Source organism: Molothrus ater, chromosome 12 (genome assembly GCF_012460135.2).
Source record: "Molothrus ater isolate BHLD 08-10-18 breed brown headed cowbird chromosome 12, BPBGC_Mater_1.1, whole genome shotgun sequence".
NCBI lineage: Eukaryota > Metazoa > Chordata > Aves > Passeriformes > Icteridae > Molothrus > Molothrus ater.
The window spans coordinates 14160322-14182348 of NC_050489.2; the positions used below are offsets into that span (position 1 = coordinate 14160322).

A 22027-nucleotide genomic window follows, 5' to 3' on the forward strand; every position below is an offset into this window, starting at 1 on the left:
AAAATCAAATAATGAGAAGAAACTGAAAAATGTTCTAACTTGCAGCAGATAGAAGCTAAAGGTGTGTTTTACTAGCCCCATATGTGAAGCTGTGCTTCATGTTGTGCAGTTACCAGACTGGGTATTGGGCTAAGAGACAGCAGTTGGGTTATGTGGACTCTAAATTCTGGGAAGTTTTGTACCATCTTCAGCAAATGGCCACGTTTGGAGACACATACCCAGGTCACTCTTTCTTGCTATAACAGTATCACAGTGAGGACAGTGGAATTTGGCCACATTCTCCGTGTGCTTCTGCAAAATGTGCATCTTCATGGTACCGCTCTGAGTGAAGCGAGCATGGCAGATGTAACATTCATATGGCTTCTCTCCTTCAGGAGCAAAAGGAAAAAAAATAGAACAAGTACTTTTATTAAAAAGAAATCTCACCAAGAAACCCCAAATAACCTCCCAGAAACTTGCAACACACAGCTAGACAACAGAAATTTTAATTTTACAAAGTACTCGATAACATCTTTCTCTGCAAGTTATAGCTCCAGTAAGTGTCTTTCTACAAAGAAACTAAAGTTCAATCCTTAAGGAAGTTAAATTATTCTTACTCTGAGAAATACAGGCAAGACCTACATGCTGCCAGAAGAGAGCAAGTGACATCAGATTTTTTGGGGTGGAGGTTCTGAATGTTCATGTATACATAAAAGGGCATGTTTCTCCCCATCAATTTTAGCAATATGATTAATTTGGCACTGCAGTAACATTCTGTGCTAAAATCATCCCTATTTAGATTGAAGAAAAAATTAGCATCTTTATGAACTAACATGCATGAGATGCTTTTAAAAATGCACTGAAGCATGAAACTACAAATGGCTCTACTCTTCAGCTGGAACACTGCAAACAGAAGAAGTTTCTTCTGTTCATACTAGAGGTGCCTGCATTTTATCACCTCACAGTCAAACTAGAAATCAGAATCCACCAAGCTCATTTCTCAATGAAGCAATTTAACCTGGTTTTAAATTTACAAGTGCTCACAAAACACGGTGCATCCTCTTCAGCTACACTTTATAAAGGTTTTATATTAAACTACACAATAGTATTTGTTTGCAGTGTGTCAGCAGACACTGCAGCCTCAGCACCCTGACACTAAGAACATGGCATCAGTACCGGAGTGGGTCCTCATGTGCCTCTTCAGTTTGTAGGTGTCTCTGCTGGCATAGCTGCACAGGCTGCACTGGAACGGGCGCTCCCCGGTGTGCGAGCGGATGTGGCGTTTCAATTTGCTAACCTGCAAGCCAAGGGCAGGACTGAAGTTAGCACAGATGAGCAGGCCAGATTGCCAAAAGCACAAAAAACCAGTCAAGAGTTTAAGGCAGTTTATATTTACTTAGGCACAAAACCAAACAAGCACATACATTTCAGTATGTGCCATTTTCCCATTTTCATAGTGCCATTTTCCCATTGCTCCTGCCCACTCTACCTCGCTTCCCAGCTTCACTCCCAGTCTTGCCTGATGCTTGTTCCCAAGAAGCATGGGAACATTAGACTCTGTGCTCACCTTACTGTTATTGATCATCTCAGCATCTGAAGACACCCTGAAATTTTAAAATATCCTGGAGAGACACAGGGAAGTGATGTGGGGAAGCTTAATTCTTTTCTCCTCCTGCTTTTATTTAGAAGGTACAAACCCAGCTCAAAGCAAGAACACCAACGGTATGGCATTTTCTACTCCAGCCTGATCATGCTGCTTAATCATCAACTTATGCCTACAAAAAGCAGCATGACCTCATAAGGACCAACTTGGTTATTCTTTCCTAATTTATACTATGAAAACCTCTGCAACATAACTTATTCAGCACTCAAACCACAGGACCAGAAGTGACAGCACTGCAGGCATAGCGTGGGCTGAAAAAAAAAAACCCTGAAGCCCCTACACAAGCTCTCCCACTGTAGCCTTCTTCCACTGTAGACATCCCATTTTTTTTAAAATTATGTAGCTCATCATCTGGCTCAAATTTCCTTTCACAGTATAAAAGCGGTCCTATAAAATATCTAACAATACTGCATGGAGGGAAGGCATTCAAGAATGTCTAATCTGCTCAGGCAAATTAAGCTATCATCTAACATTAGCAAAGCTGCTTTTCACCAATACTGAGACAAAGGCTCATTAGTTTTAGCTACAGACACCTTCATGGCATAAACAGATGATGTGCAGAATGCATGTTTCTAAAATAGGAAAGCACTGTGGACTGAAAGAACATCCCACTGCAGCAGGAAATGTCTGTCTCCTTCAACACGAAGCACACCACAACTCCTGCAATCAGCTTAAAGGACAAATCATTTAAGAAACTGTGACAACTATTGTTTCCAAAGAGGAAATGGGTATCACCTAGAATTTCTGTTAAGTGATCTCAAATTGCTTTCTGATTCACTGAGGAAACCCCACCATTTGCTTCCAAGAGCAGCCCTGATTTATAATTTCTTTTTCCCAGAGCCTTTCAACCAAATGGCCAAAGAAGAAATGCCTAAGAACAAGAGTTTGTAACAGATGGTGAACAAGCTTTGAAGTGCACAAGGAAGCAGTCAGCACTGTAACAAGTCCCATACCTCCACACTGGCATAGTCACACATGGAACATTTGAATGGTTTCTCGTGGGTGTGTTTGTAGCGGCGATGCCGAACCAACTCTCCACTGGTCACAAAGGCCATGTCGCAGTCTGGGCACTTGTGAGGGCGAGTACCTAATGGTGTGCAGCAAGACAGGAAGACAGTGACACAGAGATTTAGTGACAAAAGAAAATATGGGGCAGCACTGGTTGTGGATTTTATTTTTTGTTTTTGAAGTGAATTAGCAAGACTGCTTTCATGTTCTGAAACATTAAATTAGAGCAACTAGAATGCACAAAAGTCAGAGGTTTTGTATAAATAACTAATAGATTTAAGATCTTAGAGAATTAATATCCTTTCAGTGAGGAAATAGACTCCTGTATTTTTGTACCACTTGGTTGTTTACACATTAGAAACCAGCCAGTCAGATGTAAGTTCAGTAAGCAGAGAAAATGAGGGATTATGGATTACACTCTTTTTTTTGGCAGTAAGGCACAACAAGCTGAAAACATGAGTGCTAATGCCCAAGGCAAAGAGAACATTTCTATAACTTCAGGTAACTTGAGATCAAGCCCAGGATCAATTTTGTACCTGTGAACAGGATAAGCTCTGCACCTGACCTGGCCAGGCAGAAAACAACTACGCTGTTTCCTCTTTTTGAGCTTGCTCCATAAGAGAAGGTAGGAAAACAAGAAGAGTCTACCTTCAATCTATTTGTTTTGATGGCAGAGCAGACCCTAAAACACAATGCACACAAAACCAGAGTACCTGTGTGAGTGTTGAGGTGGTTCCTCAGCAATGTGACTGTCCTGAAAGCCCTGCCACAGAGATGGCACTTGTGTGGTCTTTCATCGGTGTGGCTTTTCATGTGGCGGTCCAGGTTGGAACGACGTGGACAAGTGTAACTGCACAGCTCACACTGGAATGTCTTCTTTACACCTGGTCATGAAGGAAACCATCTTTAGCCTTTGACAGTACTGTGGTTTACTGTGTAATATAAGAGGAAAGATTCTTGGGAGTGTAAGTACTGCAAGGAACCACCATGCACCACTAAATCCAACTGCATTGCCTGTGGCTGGTTTTGGATTAAATTTTCACTGGAATGCCAGCACTTAATGCTCCTTTTGCACTCTAAAAAGGGTTCCTTAACTCACAGTTTTAACAAAAATCAAACATACTTATTACTGTATTTTGCACCATCTACCTTACCCAGCAATTGGTTATGAAAAAGCCCGCAGAATTAATGACACCATTGACTCCTGATGTAAAACATGCACACTAACTGTTACATGTACAGTACAGCAAAGAGAACAATCTTTTCAGTCACAGTTGTATGAGAATATTAATGCCACAGTATCATACTTGTGGAAAATGATCTCCCTGTCAGCCTATAGAGAGGAGAAGGGAGGTGTGCCCCAGAAACACTGCAGTCAAGCATTATTACATTGTGAGCAAGCAGCATTGGGCATGTCTGCTCTCCTCCCACTTGAATGCATTCATTCGCCTCAGTCATACTGCAATCACCACAACAAAAGCATTTTTAAAATCCATTTGCAGATGGGGAACTTACCTTTCTTTTTAATTTTTGTTGGTTTTGGTGGCTTCATATTGCCCACCACCTTTTCTGCATTAACCTCGGACAACAAACCCTCCTGCTGCTCCTCTTCAAAGTCATATACAGAGACATCCACATCTTTGCCTTCCTCAGTGTAGCGAAGCTTACTCTTTTTGTTTTTCTTTGTTTTTTTGGCTGGTGGCTGATAGTCTGGATCTTTTTGCCAATTGGGATCTTCCTGTGGCTGAAGTTCACCTTGTTCCAGTGTCTCCACCTCACCGTTTGCACCCACTTTCACAACTTGGAAGCCTTCTGGTAAAGGGAGGGTGTGACAGATCATGGGCTCCCCCTCCTGCAGGCCTCCTTTGGAAACCTCATTTTCATAAGCTCCCTGCAGTTCTTCCACAGACGTGGTGGCAACAGGTACAGTCACTGGTACAGGTACTTGGACCAGCTGAAGCTCACCAAGGTTTATAGGCTGCTCTTCCATATTAACAACCTGAAGTGTTATGATCTGTGTGTCATCCACAGTAGCCTCAGTTTCTTGAGACACTGCACCTTCCATTACTTCGGTCTTCATTTGAAGAAGAGTTGGATCCAGCTGATCCATCATCACCATCTGCACCCCACTGCTGACATCCTGCACCACTTCACTTCCATCTGCTTGGTTTGGTGGTATATGACAAGCATCATCCTCTTGCCCACCTTCACGGCGTCTTTGATAGGTTTTCCTCTCTTTTCCCTTAATGAAAGTTTCTGATTCCTCCACAATAGCGTCGACTGCCTCACCTTCCATTTCACCTTCCTGCTGTAAAAACAAGAGAATGAATGCTGCACACCATCCAATGTATTTAACAACTGCACAAACCCCACAGAAGGACAAGTCACCTAACTGGAAACACCCAACGCATCCCAATCATATTCAGAAAACAGGAGCTCAGAGCTGTAGTTCTCCACAAGCCCATCACACTGCAAACCAAGGCAATCACAGAATGCTGCCTGCAGTGAGACAATTGTATCAGCTTCTTGGAAAGGAAGGAAAGCAAGGAAGAGAGATTAAGTGATACACATGTTCCCATTACTCAAAGACCACAAATCCCACCAGCAAGATGCACAGTAGTATTATTCCTTACTGAGCTTGTTTAATCATTTCACATAACTTAGCAGTATCAGAGGCAGTCTCTGGCTCTTTAAATTTTAAAGGTACAGAATTACCACACTGTTAAAAACAAAAAGCCAACCTTAAAGAAAGTGTTACATTTGAGAACTGCAGAACTTTTCCAGAAAAAGGCACTAAGAATCAAGCACAAGAACATAAGTTGCACTTATTTAATACCAAACTACTATTACTTCAAGTCTAAACTCCTCTGAACAACATAAGGACATGAAGGAGTTAGGCAAATATGTCTCTTTGTCACCAGTCTGGACTTCAATTCCTGCTCCCACCTCTGGCACTGCTGGGCCCTGAGTGGATCTGAAGATGCACCCTGCACTCCCTCCTTGGCTGAATGAGCCATAGCAGGAGACACAGCTCAGGTAAAATCTTACTTCAGTGTAAATGATGTGGATTCTGAGCTGGTTGGACTCTAAGGATCTCATGATACCTGTGTCAAATCCATCCATCCAGTCACAAACGAACAACAACACAGAAGTTCAGCATTTGAACTCTGAGTTCAGCATGTAACTCTGACAGTAGCTGCACGCAAACAAATACTGAGAATTTGTGCCTCCTCAGATCACCCAGTGCTCTTCACCGCAGTTGGGGTGAAGAGTAATTAAAATATTAAACTCCTGTGGTCTCATTATGCAGGAAGGTTGTTTCAAGAGTAGTAAGAGCTAAAATAAATTATCATTTTGCAACTTTTTCCCAAATGAAAGGAATAAGATCATAGTAAAGGAGCATTTTGTAAGTCTGTCTCTATTCCAGGTGGTTTACTTTGTGAAAATAAGAAGTCCCTAGCCACACCAAAGACCTCCTCTGCATCAGGATACCATTTCTTATACCCCTCATTAAGCATTAAAAAGGTACCAACGTCAATTTTGGGTAAGAAGAAAGTGACAAAAAAAAGCCAGCTTCCTTACTAAGCCTGTGAAAAATTCCTGAATCCAGTTCCAGGTTTGCTAAGAGACTTCTGTATTTTCCCATTAGACTGACTGGCCTCTCAGACCAGCTAAGTGAATTAATATAAATATTTAATGTCCCTTGCTAACTCAACACTTTAAAATCCCCATACTATTTTCAAATATCTATGTTTAATCTTGTGTACTCAATTTTGATTATACACAAGAAAAACATGAAGCACAGCTAAAGTCTCCATCAGCTTTAAAAATTATAAGACATGTAATTGCTATTATTTTTAGAGAGTTCTTGCTTTTACTCTACTGTCTTTTCTAGTATCATCACTTCTGCTGTAAAAACAATAGAGCTCATCTTGTTCTTCAGCCTGCCCAGACCAGGGACATAAATTAGCGTGGTGTCTTGACACTGGTGATGTCGTGGGCAGCCACAGTCTCCAGAGGGCACCAGATCCCCAGGAATAGCGACATATGGCTTCATGCGCACTCCCCGCAGGGATCCCGCCTCTCCTTTCCTTCACCACCCGTCAGCTTTTCAAGTCGGAGCAAATCCATATGGACAAACAGCTGAAGTACACCAGATGATGTAAGTACTTAACACCAGACAGCAGGCAATCAGAACAGAGCAGGTCTTTGGCCTACAGCAACTGCAAAAGTGTTTTACAATTATCTTAAGTATTTGCAGAGAGAAGAGAAGACTTTCCAGGTGACCAAAAGTCTCTGAACATAAAAAGGAAGGACATAGCTAAACAACACAAAAATGAGGTAAATAGGCAAGGAGGTATAATAAAATATCTAAGATGGAGGGAAAAAAAGGCAAAAGTCCATCTGCAAAGCTAATGCAACTCTGGTGCCGAGCAGAGGTCTGCAACATTGAAACAAGCAAAGGCAGCTCTGAGCAGAGGTGGAGCCCTCACAAGGACCTTCACATTCCCTGTCAATATCAGTTGGTAACAACATTGCTAAGTCACCAGAAATCGAGCCAATAGGCCAAAATGTGCCAGTGTCCTCTATGATTCTATAGTGTAGTAGGAAGGAACCACTTCTGACTTGTAAAGCAGAAAATCCTATGTCTGCCAAGGAACAGGACACTGGCACACATGGAGACTTTGGCTCACATTGTCAGGAAGTTTGCCAGTCTAGGAATGCAGACGTACAGGGACACCAAGGAAATGCCTGCAGCAAGACTCGGGTTAAAGACACTCACAGTGGGGGTGTACCTGTGAGAAAGGAATGGATGGATTCTTACAGCCGTCCGGTAAAGAATCTCAGACCCCGCCACTGCCCCTGTCCCTCTGTCACCTCTCACCCCGTTTCCTGTCGCGCGGCTATCAGGGCTGACACGGCGGGACACGGCTGCCCCCGAGCGGCGAGACGCGGCACTGCACCGGGCTGGGCCGCCGCCTCCATCCCTGCCCGCCACCCGTGTCACCGCCATCCCTGCCTGCCACTGCACCCCGAGCCTGCCACCTCCGTGTCACCGCCATCCCTGCCCGCCACTGCACCCCGACACTGACACCTCCGTGTCACCGCCATCCCTGCCTGCCACTGCACCCCGAGCCTGCCACCTCCGTGTCACCGCCATCCCTGCCTGCCACTGCACCCCGACACTGACACCTCCGTGTCACCGCCATCCCTGCCTGCCACTGCACCCCGAGCCTGCCACCTCCGTGGCACCGCCATCCCTGCCTGCCACTGCACCCCGACACTGACACCTCCGTGTCACCGCCATCCCTGCCTGCCACTGCACCCCGACACTGACACCTCCGTGTCACCGCCATCCCTGCCTGCCACTGCACCCCGACACTGACACCTCCGTGTCACCGCCATCCCTGCCTGCCACTGCACCCCGACACTGACACCTCCGTGTCACCGCCATCCCTGCCTGCCACTGCACCCCGAGCCTGCCACCTGTGTCACCGCCATCCCTGCCTGCCACTGCACCCCAACACTGCCACCTCCGTGTCACCGCCATCCCTGCCTGCCACTGCACCCCAACACTGCCACCTCTGTGTCACCACCATCCCTGCCTGCCACTGCACCCTGAGCCTGCCACCTCCGTGTCACCGCCATCCCCTGCCTGCCACTCTACTCCTGCCACCTCCATGTCACCTCCATCCCTGCCCACCACTTCCACTGTCCCCTGCCCACCACTCTATCCTGACCCTGCCACCTCCATGTCACCTCTCTATCCCTGCCTGCCCCCTCCACTGTCCCAGTACATGCTGCATCCTGACATTGCCACTCCCACTGTCCCTGCCTGCTGCTGCATCCTGACCCAGATTCCCTGGTCTCCAACATTCAGCACATGGATCAGCATTCACTCCTGCCTATTCCAAAGTATCCACTATACTCCTTTCAATCAAAGTTAGTGCATCTGAAAATGTCTGGTTCTAAATCAAACTCCTGCCACAGGGGAAATGTCACAATATACTAAATGTCACAATTAACAACATATAAAGTTACAGAAATATATAGGAGCTGTCTCACTTGATGCTTTGTACAGTTCAAAAATCTCAGGAAACTGCTGAGATTTCCTCAGAAGAAGTGTGGATTTACAAATTTCAAAATTCTTCAACTGCAAATTAGGGACACAGGATGTACCCTACACTTGAGAGGAAAATGTATGGGTGTTTTCTTATTAAATAAACTCTCTGTAAAGACTCCATTTCTGCTGCAGCAAGTTTTGCACTGGCTGTCCATGCCACTTCTCAATCACTCTGTCTTGAACAATTTGCTACTTCTCTTACTTAATTTTTCTTCTTAACCCTAATTCTCCCTTTTCATAAAGTGAGTCTCACAGGCAAGTTTTGTATTTATTGGAGGACATGTGCCATTTGCTGCAACTATGACCATTATAGCAGAACACTAGGAATAAAAACTGCAGAGTTTCTCTCAACTTTTTATTTCTGGCTTTTGTCTCCAGCTCTCTTCCTACCAGTTACTGCTACCTTACACCAACAGCTCGGTTCCACAATGACTGAATCTAAAAAGGAAAACAAAGCAGCAGGTTAAAAGATGCAGTAAATCAAAACTGAAAAAAAAAAGCAAAAGAGAAAATATTCCTCAATAAGGAGAATGACCAAAAACAACAACAACAAAAAAAAAAAAATCAAAGAAGATCTGAAAGCACAATTCCCACTAATAGCTCAAGCCAGCCCTTCCACATGGGCTCACCCAGCAGGCTCTACTGAGAGACACCGTGACACCAAACAGCTCAGTGTACTGTCACAATCCAATTAGCCAGGTAAGGAGCTGTGACATCCAAACAACAGACCTAAGCTTGCTCAGACAGCTCATGGACAGCCCATCTAAAAAGCTGGAACAAGCAGAAATACAAAGTGCTGTGCCTTTCATACAACTGACACGTCATTCCAATGAAAGGAACCAAAAGGTTGCTTGAGAGAAGGCAATTTAGTGCCAGCTGTCCTGCTGACTACAGCACAGGAGAGCCTCAGCCCAGATATGCTCACTTTCTTCCCAATATCCAATCTAACCATGCCCTGTGTCACTGGGAAGCCATTCCCTCTTGTCCTGTCACTCCATGCCCTTGTCCAAAGTCCCTCTCCAGCTCTCTGGAAGCCCCTTTAGGTACTGAAGGGAATTGTAGAAGCACTAAAAACAACTTGCTGTCATTGTCAATGCAGAAAGTACAAACCCAGAGACAGGGATAGCTAGTGCCAGTGCCTATTTTTTTACTGGTGTTATTTATAATAAAGCTACTGTCAAAGAAACATTTGTCTGCCTCTCAGGCACGTTAAAATTAAGGGACCCTGAACTGCATCAAGTTTCATGCACCAAATTACACAAAAATATGTATTTTTGCCAAATAAGGCACAGTCTCAACAAAAACTGCTGGGAGACTAACGCAATTGAGAAGTGTCACATGTTAAATCTTACACATTTAATGCTGTAATACGCACTTAACTTGAGAAAAAAAATATAACTCCAATAGAAACAATGAAGCCAAATGCTGTCAGTAAATTTTTGATGTTCATAAAATAATGAAAAGTATCATCACCTACATTAGTGCAAACAACCCTATCACCTTCCAGCATATTCAGGTCCTGAATTCAAGTCAATCTACATACAGATCCCATTCAAAAACTGACATGGCTTTGACACTTGTAGATTAGCCACTTATTAAAAATTACATGGGAGTGGAAACAAAGCCTATTGTTAAAACACGGGAGACTTATGTTCCTCCTGCATCCTCTGAGAATCCTTTTGAAAGCTGAATAAAGGAATAAACAAAAACTTCAACTAGGAGTCTGCAGTTATGCACTGTATATGCCACTTAAAGCAAGATTGAAAAAAAATACATATCCAACAGGGTTTATAGATAACAGACTTTTTTCTCCCCTGCTTGCAGTCCACAGATGTCTATGTAAGTATTTTAGGGCATGAGCAGATGCAGATTAACTGCAGGAGTGCTTGGCCATTCTCCTTCCCACCATGACACAGCCATATCTTTTCCCTGAAAAGTCTCCCAGCTAAGCACAGCCCAAGATAAGGCACTTTAACAGGTAGGCAGCCTTTCCATTTCCTCCAGCAGAGCTACCCTGATAAGAGATGAACATGGCGTGAGCATAACTTACTCTAAAGCAGACAGACACACATCCAAACAGGCCAGCTGTGCCTTTCACATGCAAAACACAAAGAGCTACTACCAACAGGAGAAACTAAAACATTGGGTAAATTTCTTTCACTAAGTCATTTTCTCACAGTAAAAGCTTAAGGCTTTCATTTGGCTACTGCAATCATTTCCATATTCACTGGTTATGACTGCTACACCCATCTCCAGCTGTTTTCTCATTTCCTTCTTGCCACTTACAACACTGGTACTGAAAGCAAACAAGAAGAGTAAAATGGACAAACATTTACTGCAGCTTTAAATGAAAAAAAAAAAGGGGAGTCTCATTAACCCACTATTAAGCAATTATTCTGAGAAATATTTCAGCATCTTGGAGGGCATAAGGAAAAGCAAGAAAACTAGAAGTAAAAAAGCAAACTCCACCACAGGTTAATAAACATCTTTGCTGTCCCTCTGCATGAAAAGGGGCCTATCAAGATTAGGCCCCAAGAAATACATAAATCAGCTAAGGGAATGAGAGCTGCAATTGGAAAATGCAGTTGTAGAAGGATGATTTCCTTGAGTGCTGACCCTGTGAGGGGATCAGAGAAGACAGCGCTGGTGGTGATTACCTAACCAAGGTGTCTGTGCTGGGAGGTTGGTCTAAATAGGACAAGAGCACATTGTTCTAGGGAGTGATTCAAAGCTTTTAAGCAGATCCCTACACTAAACTGACATCTAGAGGATTTCACTTTTTCCTTACTCACAAGACAGGAGATCAGCTTTTTGATCTGTGTAATAGTTTCACGGTCTCTGTAAGACAGCTAAACACAGCACTCTCTGTCCAAAGAGCTGCTCTCAGGCTTTCTCCTTCACACTGACAGAAAAATTCACCATAATGAACTTGACTGAGAGCTAATTTGGCCCAGATGTTATCAAAGGTGATCTTTACCTTCGACCCCTACAAACTCCCAAGGGCACAGCCAAGCCAGTCCCTGGCTACAGGACACTCCTCACCCACAGCCAGCTTGGTGCACTGTTAGAATCAAAATGCATCTTGTGCCATTTCTGTACTTCCCCCCTTTTCCTTTTTCTGCTCCTCCTGTAACTTAGAGGAGAAATCTTCCTGGTTGCTACTGCTGCCCAGGGATCCCAGCAGAGCTCTTTCCAATTTCATTGTGTCTCATGAAATGGTGCAAAGCAATGAGAAGCTTCATTCAGCACTGACCCCTATTTTTCAGTCAGCAAGTAGCACACACCTGTGATCTCCTGCAATTACTCAGAATAAAGCTGACCTTTCACTTTGGATCAGAAACTCAGGGAGTTCACGCAAGACATGGAAACAGAGTATATACCCAGGGCCTCCTGCCACGCAGAAGGAAACTCAACCCCACATCTTTCCTCAGCTGTTTGCTGAACAAGCTCCCTCCTAATCCTTGCACCTGACAGTGGCAGAAAGCCCCAGATCATGGCTCTTCCAGAACTAATACTGCTAATTCTGTTGTAATAAGCTGCAGCCTACAATGGAGAGAAAAGCAGATACAATAATGTCAACTGCTTGAAACTTGCATTGTGTAACAAAAGATAAAAAATCATTGCAGTTACTAACAACAAATCCCACACATATTCAAGTCACTTGGGATATCCTGTAACCTGACAAGGAAAGCCTTGATGAAGAAAGCAGATTGATGAAAGCATTTTCAGCTTTATTTCTGGAATAGTTTTTTTCCTTGCTTTTATTTTAGATTTGGAGAATTAAAGGTCCAATGAGAAGGTAATAGGGTAAAAATTAGTTAATGTTCTTAAAATTTGTCCCATTCATCCTTAATTTCTCCTTCAGTTCCTATCTGCCATTCTTTCAAATCTCAGTTTTATTTTTTCACTATGTCTTTCAATAATTGCTAGTGCATCTCACTAGATGACATGAGGTCTTTATTCATTCAGAGAATTCTCTACTCAAAGCTAGGAAATGCAAGTGAAATATACTCTTATCAATGATTTTTTTTAAGTTTCCCTTTTTAATTTAGCAAAACATGATGACTTCCTTACTAACCTGACAGTCCATTTCAGAAGGACAAACACACAATCTAATCAGGTGTAGAATACAGGAAGACTTCAAAAGAAGCAATCACAAAGGAATTTCTCTTTAGCTGATGTTAGATCATAAAACTAATCAGTCCCTCCCTTTTACAGGTCTTCATAATGTAAAAGTGATGAAGAAGCTCATGAAAGACCATTAGAATACCTGAAGGTATTAAACTGAAAATCAAAAATTATTTCAGATTAAACAGCCTGTAAATCCATTGGCACAAAAAGTGAAGCCTTATACTGTAGGCAGATATTGGAAAAGATTCCTAGTTTTATCATCAAGTATTTGTGGTCATTTCTCCCATCACACATTAATTTAGGCTTTCATTTAATTTACTGGCAAACTGCTAACAGCAGAAGAAGATATTTCTTCAAAATAAGTCTGAGCAGAACAGGATTCTTTGGCCATCTGATGTAGGGTTGCATGATTCCAAAATGGCAACACCAGCCACTCCCACACCTGAAAAAAGACCTGTGCAACAAGTTTCATGGCATTCTAGAGACTTCATAATAAGTATCTGGATTTTGTTTTCCTCCAAGGCTTCACCTAGATGAACAGGTATCCAAGAATAAACTTTTGGGGAACAGCTATTTCTTTTATCTTTGCATATGCACTAAGTAGTGATACTCTACCATGACAAGGGAATTCAGATTTCAAATTGGAGGAGCAGGAAGTGCTTATCCCTGGGATGGTAACTTGGGTCCTATCCCATGAACAACAGCTGCCCATGCACTATTAGTCACCTCACAAATCACACCCCGATGCACATAAGGAAAACTAAAGTCAGTGCTAGTTAACCTAATGTCAGGCTGTACCAAACACAGACATGCAGTTCACTGTTGTTGCAGCAGGAACAGGAAATTCCAGGAGTTTTGAAAGCACCTATGGCAGAAGGGTGGTGGACAAGACAAACTCCCAGAGCCTAAATTAAGACATCCTTGCTTTTGAGTCACAGAAAAGTTAGTCTGAATTTAGTAAGTGCTGGAGCAGACATAAACAGAATCAAACCCAGGTGACTCCTTTAAAGTGACCCTCATGCTGAAATTTTAAGATGCTTCATTGTTTCACACACACCCCTAATTCATTTGGACTCGTATTCCAAATATTCTCATGCACCAAGCCCTAAAAGTGCTACAATCAACCTTCAAAACAGATGAAGCAAAAAACCCCCAAAATCCCACAAAGGCACTCAGCCTTGGAAGAAAAACCCCTTTCTCCCAGGAAGCAGTAAGGTCTCATTTCCAAACATACCCACTCTGCAAAGAAACCATATCTGCCTTTAAACTGCCCACTCATTGCCTCCATCAGCCCAACTACTCCTCATGTTAGCTCAAGCACTCTCAAGACTGCAGCTACTGGTCAGGAAACCAATCCAGGCCAGAACTCACCCAGCCAAGGATACTTATTTCAATCCAGACTAGGTCTCTGGTGTACCCCAACACTAAGGGCAGCCAAAAGAGAAGCAGGGCAAAAGGGTTTCTACTAGCACAATGTTAAGCTTTATGTTCAGGAAACTACTGCCTCAGCATGGAACACATACCACACTTCAAACCCCCTCAATTTACATTTATGTTCTTGACGCTTCTGCACTTCTGCCTGGACTGATTTGTTCTCTTCATGCTGGCTATTCTTCATGCAGCTCCTGAGGTCAGAACTCACTCTGGAACAGAACAGATGAACTAGTGAAACTACATAAAACAGAAAGGTGAGGGGGGTTGGGGAGGGGAGAGGGAGGGGGGAAATAAAAGCAGTGTTCAATACTTAATGCTTGTTTAACACAGTTGTAGTCCCACACCCCTAGCAGAACAGCACTGATAACTGCTTGAGGACCCCTTCACTTACCAAAAGAGCCATAAGCAAAACCAAAGGAATATTTTAATCAGCTTTAATACTTTCACTAGGATGACTGAACTCATTTTACAAGCTTCTCTACCTACTTGTTTTCAAACTCTTTAGCATTTACAGTTCTGACAACCTAAAGCTCTGGATGCCTCACATCAGATTACAAGTGCAATATGACATTTTAGAGCCAGCTCTGCCTACTTCAGATGGCCTCTCTGTCCTGTGTTGTGGAATAGCACATCACACACAAGGAGTTTTTGTAGCTGAAGAGGTGTAAATGAGAGCAAATATCACTCCTTACACACTGTCAATGCAGCAGTGGATCTACTGCTTGTATCAAATAACAAAATCAGCTCTAACACAGTTCTAACCTTGCCACCCTGAGGAAGACAAGGCTCTCTGCTCACTGAAGCAAGCTTCATTACTCTTATCAATTAAGGGCTTAAAACATCCACATTTACAGAAATACAGAATTTACAAGACAGCACATTACTCCTTTCTGTAATCCTTGTCAGTCTGCAGTGTGCACACATGCTAAAAACCCTGGGAATGGGAAGGAAGTCCAGAGGAGTAATTCTCAAGAGAGGCACGTATTCTTGCTGCACTCAGTAATGAAGGCCAAGCAGTGTTGGATTTCACACTAGTTGGATTTCACACCCTTTGAATTTAAGTGCTTCCCCTCCAGGTTCTTCTGTCATTTATTTAGTACAAGGCACTCAAGTCTGGGTCCTGCATTTATTACTTGGCAAGTCTATTTTTAATTGTTTACCAGCTTCAAAGAGCATTACTGATAAGTGGTTTGTTGGAGCTGTGGATGCTCAGTGATTGTGAGCTTCTAAAAAAATTTGGAAATTATCTCTTTTTATTTAACACTCACACTGCAAAAATCACAAATGCTACATACAGGCCCTGACCAGGAAAGAGGATGCTCAGAGGATACATGGGGTGTGCTCCACTGCTAAGGGCATATTGAGACTGTTGATGGAAGCTGCATCCTTGCCAGGTTCTGTGCTGTGCAACACTGGAAAAGATTTCCTGAACTTTACAAACTTTTTAAGTAATGCAGAAAAGCCTCAAGAGAGAAGGAGTTCTCCCTTCAAAAGACACTTAATACAAAATTAACACCTCCCACCTGGAATATTATCACCTTAGAAGTTTTGTCACACACACAAGAGGACAACAGAACACACTGAATTGAATGGAAACATCTGTTTATCCACTTTGGGTTTCCTAAAATTTTGAATCAAGAAAATCAGTTTTCTTCCATTTTTCAAATCTAATCTTCTGCTTGGAAAATGATTTAACAGTAAAGAAAGCTGTTTTAAATAAAGATTGCACCTAAACTCTTATGAGGGAAAGAGAAAACAAAACAGTAATTGCAGCTCTTTTCTACACTGAAGACAACACAAATAGAGAACAGTTCACAGGGATCTCTGCAGATTAGCACTGGCGGTGAGTTAATGCAAGGCACAGCCATTGCCCCTCTCTGTTTACAAGGTATTGATTCTGATTAAGGAAATAAGTTACAGGAGTTTTTTAAGAGATGTTTTGAAGCTGATTGGACACCACTCAAGAAGTATCAACCTACTAATGTACAATCCAGGGAGCTCCAAAAATGCAAGGCCCTCTTGTTCTGATCTACTCCAAGGGAACATCCCAAAGGGAGAGTAAGTCACTTCTACTCTCTTTACTGCAGAGATGATACTGAACTTCTGTTAAATACCTGGTGTATTTTCTGGCATAAAATACCTTGCATGAATTTACACTCCATCAGATCTTTAAGATATGGGCAATGTTTGATAAGCTTGAAGGAAAACAGGCATAAACTGAAAATTTAAAGTGCGTCACATATGCACTGTTGAGGTTAGAACACATGGAAAAAACACACCAGAAGGCTGCCAGAACAATGAAGTGGCTGGATATACAAGACCTACACAGAGGAATTACAGAGTTAGCTGTGAAAAGACCATGGGGAGATCCTACTGCTACCTTCAAAGGGAAGCAAAGAGAAGATGGAGCCACACTCTTGGAAGCAGAGAGTCAAAGGACAAGTGTAACATACCAGCTGCAACAATAAGTGGTCAAACACTGGAGTAGGTTGCTCAGAGATGCTGTGGAAACAAAAATATTTCCTAAATACAACCCTAATTGACCTCATCTAGCATCAATGTTGGTCCTGCACTGAGTCAGGGGTTGAACAAGGGTACCACAAGAAGCCCTTTCCAACCAAAATTATTTTACCATTCTCTGGCACTACATAAAATGAAGGATATACTTAAACTTCAAACACAAAACATTGAGACATTTTTCCATCTATGCAGTTATAACTATGATGCTCCTAGGACTGAGATTTACTGGTCTCAGCCCTCACTTCCACACAAGATGTAGAGGCCCTGGAACACTTCTGCAAGCTCTCATATACTGGTCAATTCTTCAGCAAATGAACAGATGTACTGCAACTCCTGGCATTCTAATGGGGACCTGCACTTTCAGAGTGGTGGATATCCAAATCCACCCAGTATAGAAGAGAACAGCATTAGAAAAGCACAAATATTGTGTTTTATTGTTTAGGAGACAGAGAATCACATGTGCTATGAAGTACAAAGATCCACATCAGACAAGAGTCCTATAGGGACTTCAGTAAGAAAAAGATGAAGCAGTACTGACAAGAGACCTCACTACTTTTTTTATAATTTGCAGAAGCAAACCCAGGTCCACCATGAGTAAACTAATAAAAAAGGAAAAATCTGTCTTTGAAGTACTGAAGGCTACTGTATCCTCTTTTCCCCAGGATGTTAACAAGAAATTGTATCTTGTCTGATAGGCAACAGGAAAGGTGCCAAAAGGCAGATGGAAACTCTCCCTTGGCTGCCAGCATTGGACAGCCTGTTTCCAGAGGCAGCACATCATAGTGACCAACAACTGCACTGGATCCAGCACTTCTAACCAGGAAGAGCCAAACTGGTAACACAGCAGGACAAACATTCACTGCTCTCTCCTTTGAGAGATGGAGAAATCATCCCTCAGGATTTGTCTGCACAAGCCACTCAAAGCAGATGTCTCCAAAACCATTATAGATGTCACATCAGGCAAGTGAGACATCAAATTATTTCATAGTTGGCTCCACCATACTGTCATGGAAGCTCACAAATTCTTCTTCATGTAGGTCAAAATGCTGGTAGGACAAGGGAGGATGCAGCTGCTTTAACAGGACACACACTACAGGAGCAAAGCAGAAAGTAGTCTGGGATGATGTAATGCTCCAGGTAGCTCAGGGCAGGCAGGAGTCAACAGCAGTCACTCTTTGGCAGGAAGGAGAGAAGAGTATTAATAAATATGGAAGGTAGGCAGGGATCAAGTAACCAATGAGTACCTTTTGAGTATTCAGTATTGCCACAGGAAGCGATAAACCTCTCTCCAAAGATCAGAAGTGGCAGTAAGTTATATACTCAGCAGGAATGCTGGATAACACTAACTTCTTCCATCCTCCAAAAAGAAAAGAAAAGAAGAAAGGTTTTAATAATCTGATAAGCTTTGACTGAAACTACTAGCCTTCAAAAATGTCACTTTTTTTCCAACCTGTAATCTGGAAACTCCTGAAGTGCCTTTAAAGGGTTTTCTTGCAGTACATACTGAGAAAGCAAAACTGAAGTTTAGACTGCACTTCCACTGCAAACAGTTTAGGACACAGGAGAAAGCTACTGGTTAAAATGTAATACTGTTAACTCATGTCATGGAATTATACAATCAAAACCAGGGAATATTTTTAATTCCATAGCATTTCCTGCTTTCATTTTACATCTCTGGATGTTAGAAGTGGTTTCAAGGGAAGAGCTTTGCAAATCAAATACAAGGAGACAGAAAAACCATACAAGAAGCTGAAGTAACTGGCCAAAAATCACTACTGGTTCTGCTGCAGTGAAAGGCTCTTCCAGGAGCCAGTCCAGCAAAACCATGTCTCTTTCAACATTAAACAATGGGAGAATTCAATTGCCTGGACAACAATTTTAAACATACAGGGAAGTTTTACAGCTCCATTTCAAAAGAGTAAAAAATGTTTACAAATAGCCAAATGCTGCTATTACTACTTGTGCTCTTGGCTTCCCTCATAGAACGCCTCTACTTACCCCAAAATATTTTGGGGCATGGTTCCATGAAGGCTCAAATCAAACTTGAGGCAGCATTTTTTCCACATCCACTTACATGCCATTGCTCTCATGAAGCAAATTCTGCTGACCAGTTCATCACCTGGGGATGCAACTGCAAGCACACATGTGGAAGGAGATGGGGTCACAACAATCCTGATGCAAGCCAACCTAATTTTCCAGGGAAGCCTTGACTTTCACCTCCCTAAATGCTTTGGTGTTTATTCCCAAAATAACAAGAATTGTAAATTTCCTTGTATAGCTTTTATCAATAGGTTGGGAAAAAATGAAAAAATTTCCTTTATCCAACATGAGCATAAAAAAAAAGCCCTACAAGGACAGATCACTGTCCATTTAGTGCAGCAGGAAACAGTGAGTAGGAGAGCAATCAGTCATGTCTGTGGTTTACCATGATTATCCCAACATCCAGTCAGGGGATTAGGGATCATTGCCTCTGGACTTGTGGATCCCCTTCTGAACCTACAGTGTCTCCACAGTCTCTTACCAAAACAGGTTTCCCATCAATTGTGGTGTATTTACCTCATTTTTTACTCCTATAAACTATAGGCTCACCACAAAACTCCCTGCATTTACTCAAGAAGTTGGCCTTGTGTGAAGCACAGCAGCCAGACTGGGCACAGACTGAGTTCTGTGAAGAGCTCAAGGGGCAGCAGCAGAGTGACACCATTCACCTTCTTATGAACAGCCAGGAAAAACCAGAATTGCCAAACCCATCATCACGTGCTTCTGTTGAAATTACCACACAGAGGAGCACATGGATTACAAGCAAGTTTGCTCTGTAGGTCTGAGTTCTCAAGATTACATATCCCCTTTCCACCTTTTTAAATTAAGATGTGAAAAAAACCCTTAGCTTCCAGCAATCTCCACCTAGAGATGCTTATACCACCATCAAGCTATTCACTGTAACATCCCTGAGAGCTCAGAAAGTGTCAAACACTTGTGTCAAATCTCCACACAGAGGCATTAACACAAAATTTTATGGAGCAATGTTTTCTTTAGTGGATTCAATAAAAATCACCTTGCTTCACCCTCTGTGCATTTTCCATGCTTAGAACCAGGAAGGAAGAACTCCTTTGCTGATACAAAGACTGTCTGGGCAGCAGTGCCTGTGCCAAGGTCCTTGGGCTGCTTGGTAGGCAGCGAGCTGGACATGAGCCAGCAGCTTGTCCTGGCAGCAGAGAAGTAACATTTATCTTTCCAACAGCTCCCCAGTGCCACAGCCTCAGATCAGGATGTATTAGTCACAAGTCTGGACCGAGTATTCAGGACACTATTTGACACATCTCCAATATATATCAATATCTGCTTATTTTCCCCCCATTCAGAACTGGTTTGATCATATTCTTGATTGAAAAGGAAAAGTCCTAAACCTCTCTCTGCTCAAAAAGAGGAAAGGTGGATCAAGAGAAAGAGAAGACGAGGTGCTATCCAACCTTTTCTTTAGCATCCCCAGTTTATCACCAAGCCTAACCTCTCATGAATGACAGTTCTCTAAATATACATGAAACAAGAAAAGGTCAGCACCTTGCAGCTGGCTGAAGCAATTTTCAGGGTTTTTTTCCCCCCACAATCTTGATTCAAAGATGTTAAGAAATAAAGAAATATATGACTGCTCTTGATATCAATCCATTAGTTAACCACTCTCCCTGTGAGGAACTTAAGCCTTTTAATTTGAACTTATTGGGTTACAAATTCATATTGTGTTTGTCAGCAACATTAGAACAAGATCACTAATCACTAATATCCAGTATCACTAATATCCAGTATTATTTTGTAAAGGACATATCTGAGGACTCTCATCAAGTCACCTCAGTTTTGATGAGAAGCTGCTCATGTTTAACATTTTACTGCATGGCAACACAGGTTAGTTTTCCATCAAACTGGAGATGAATCCCTTTTCACACAATAATTTTTGGAAGGTTTTGAGTGCTGAGGCCAAAACCATATGTAGGATTTTGGGAATGACTTCATCCCATCCCACAAGATGGGCAAGAACACACCCATGCTTATTCCACTAATGCACTGAAGAACCACATTAGGTTCTTTGTCAGCATCACCTTGGAAACTCGTGTTTATGCTGTTTATTCACTATGACTCCAAAACACACTTCAATCACTGCTTTCTAGGATACCACGTGCCTTGATTTAAATTCAGCTGGAATACCTGGTTCCCAGGTGCACAGCTTTACATGTAGCAGCCTTAGACCACACTGGACTGGATTTACTCCACCTGACAATCACAATGGCTGCCTTAGTGCCCAGTGATTTTCCATAAGTCAAAAGTTTATAATGAACAAGTTTTTAAATACATTTTTCATCAACAAAATCATTAATGAAAATAAATTGTGACAAGCAATTACTAGTTTTTGCTGAATATCCATGGAAACTATTCACTCTTGTACACCCCCAGATTAATCCTGAACTAAATGGCATTTACTGATACTCAGTACTAATATTAATATACAGTAAGGTCATCAAGATCAAGTCCTTTAAAAAGTCAAGAAATAAATTTAACAAGCTCTTGTTTTCTTAAAGCTTTGTTACTGGGATTAACATTTTTCTCTACTTTAACTAAATTCTGTACTAAGAATAAATGGGAGAGCTGGTAATAATGTGAACTACATGCTGTGTTAACACCATGCAGAGCTAGTCAAACACCCAAGGTGTTTTGGGCACCTGCCACCCTCCCTGCACAGCCATGTTCATCTACTCCACCTCCTTTTAGAACTGACACATCAGCACTTCTCTGACCTCCTGGAATTTCACTACTGCTCCAAAGTGCATTGACTATAAAACATCCCTTCCAATACTGCAGTTAAAAATATTCCAGTGGTGAAAAATATACCAATATGCCAAGGTAAATGTCTCTCTCACCTCCCAATGTACTCTGGTGGAGAGCAGTTTTAAAGACTTTTTGTGTTAAGTTTTGGCTTGTGTTTGTTTTTTTTAATATACTTTACCTGTGGGTGTTTGAGACATATACAGGCTTCTAATGATGATGCATTATTAATACAGACAGGGGTACAATTCACATGCCAAACAATCTGGGATTTGCCTTCTGTTTTGCCAGAATTTGACAAATGCAATGATGTCAACAATTTTTTTTACAGTATGGGAAAAAAATATGCAAAA

The 22027-nt window shown here is 42.2% G+C and overlaps 1 protein-coding gene across 4 annotated transcripts in view; it reads right to left on the reverse strand.

The window, feature by feature from the left end:
• The window catches only part of CTCF (CCCTC-binding factor), a 35022-nt gene that overhangs the window by 9021 nt on the left and 3974 nt on the right, over nt 1-22027 (reverse strand). Inside the window, exons 1-7 of one of the 4 annotated variants that reach the window (XM_036390641.2) lie at nt 18104-18121; nt 14454-14548; nt 4166-4958; nt 3364-3534; nt 2596-2729; nt 1156-1276; nt 219-368 (exon numbers count right to left, since the gene is read on the reverse strand). In XM_036390641.2, the coding sequence (XP_036246534.1) occupies nt 219-368; nt 1156-1276; nt 2596-2729; nt 3364-3534; nt 4166-4958; nt 14454-14507 (1423 nt within the window). In that variant the 5' untranslated portion in view covers nt 14508-14548; nt 18104-18121. Of the gene's footprint in view, nt 1-218; nt 369-1155; nt 1277-2595; nt 2730-3363; nt 3535-4165; nt 4959-7446; nt 7464-14428; nt 14549-18103; nt 18122-22027 lie in introns of those variants that run through there. The other 3 variants (XM_036390642.2, XM_036390644.2, XM_036390643.2) reach the window with 3 other exon arrangements.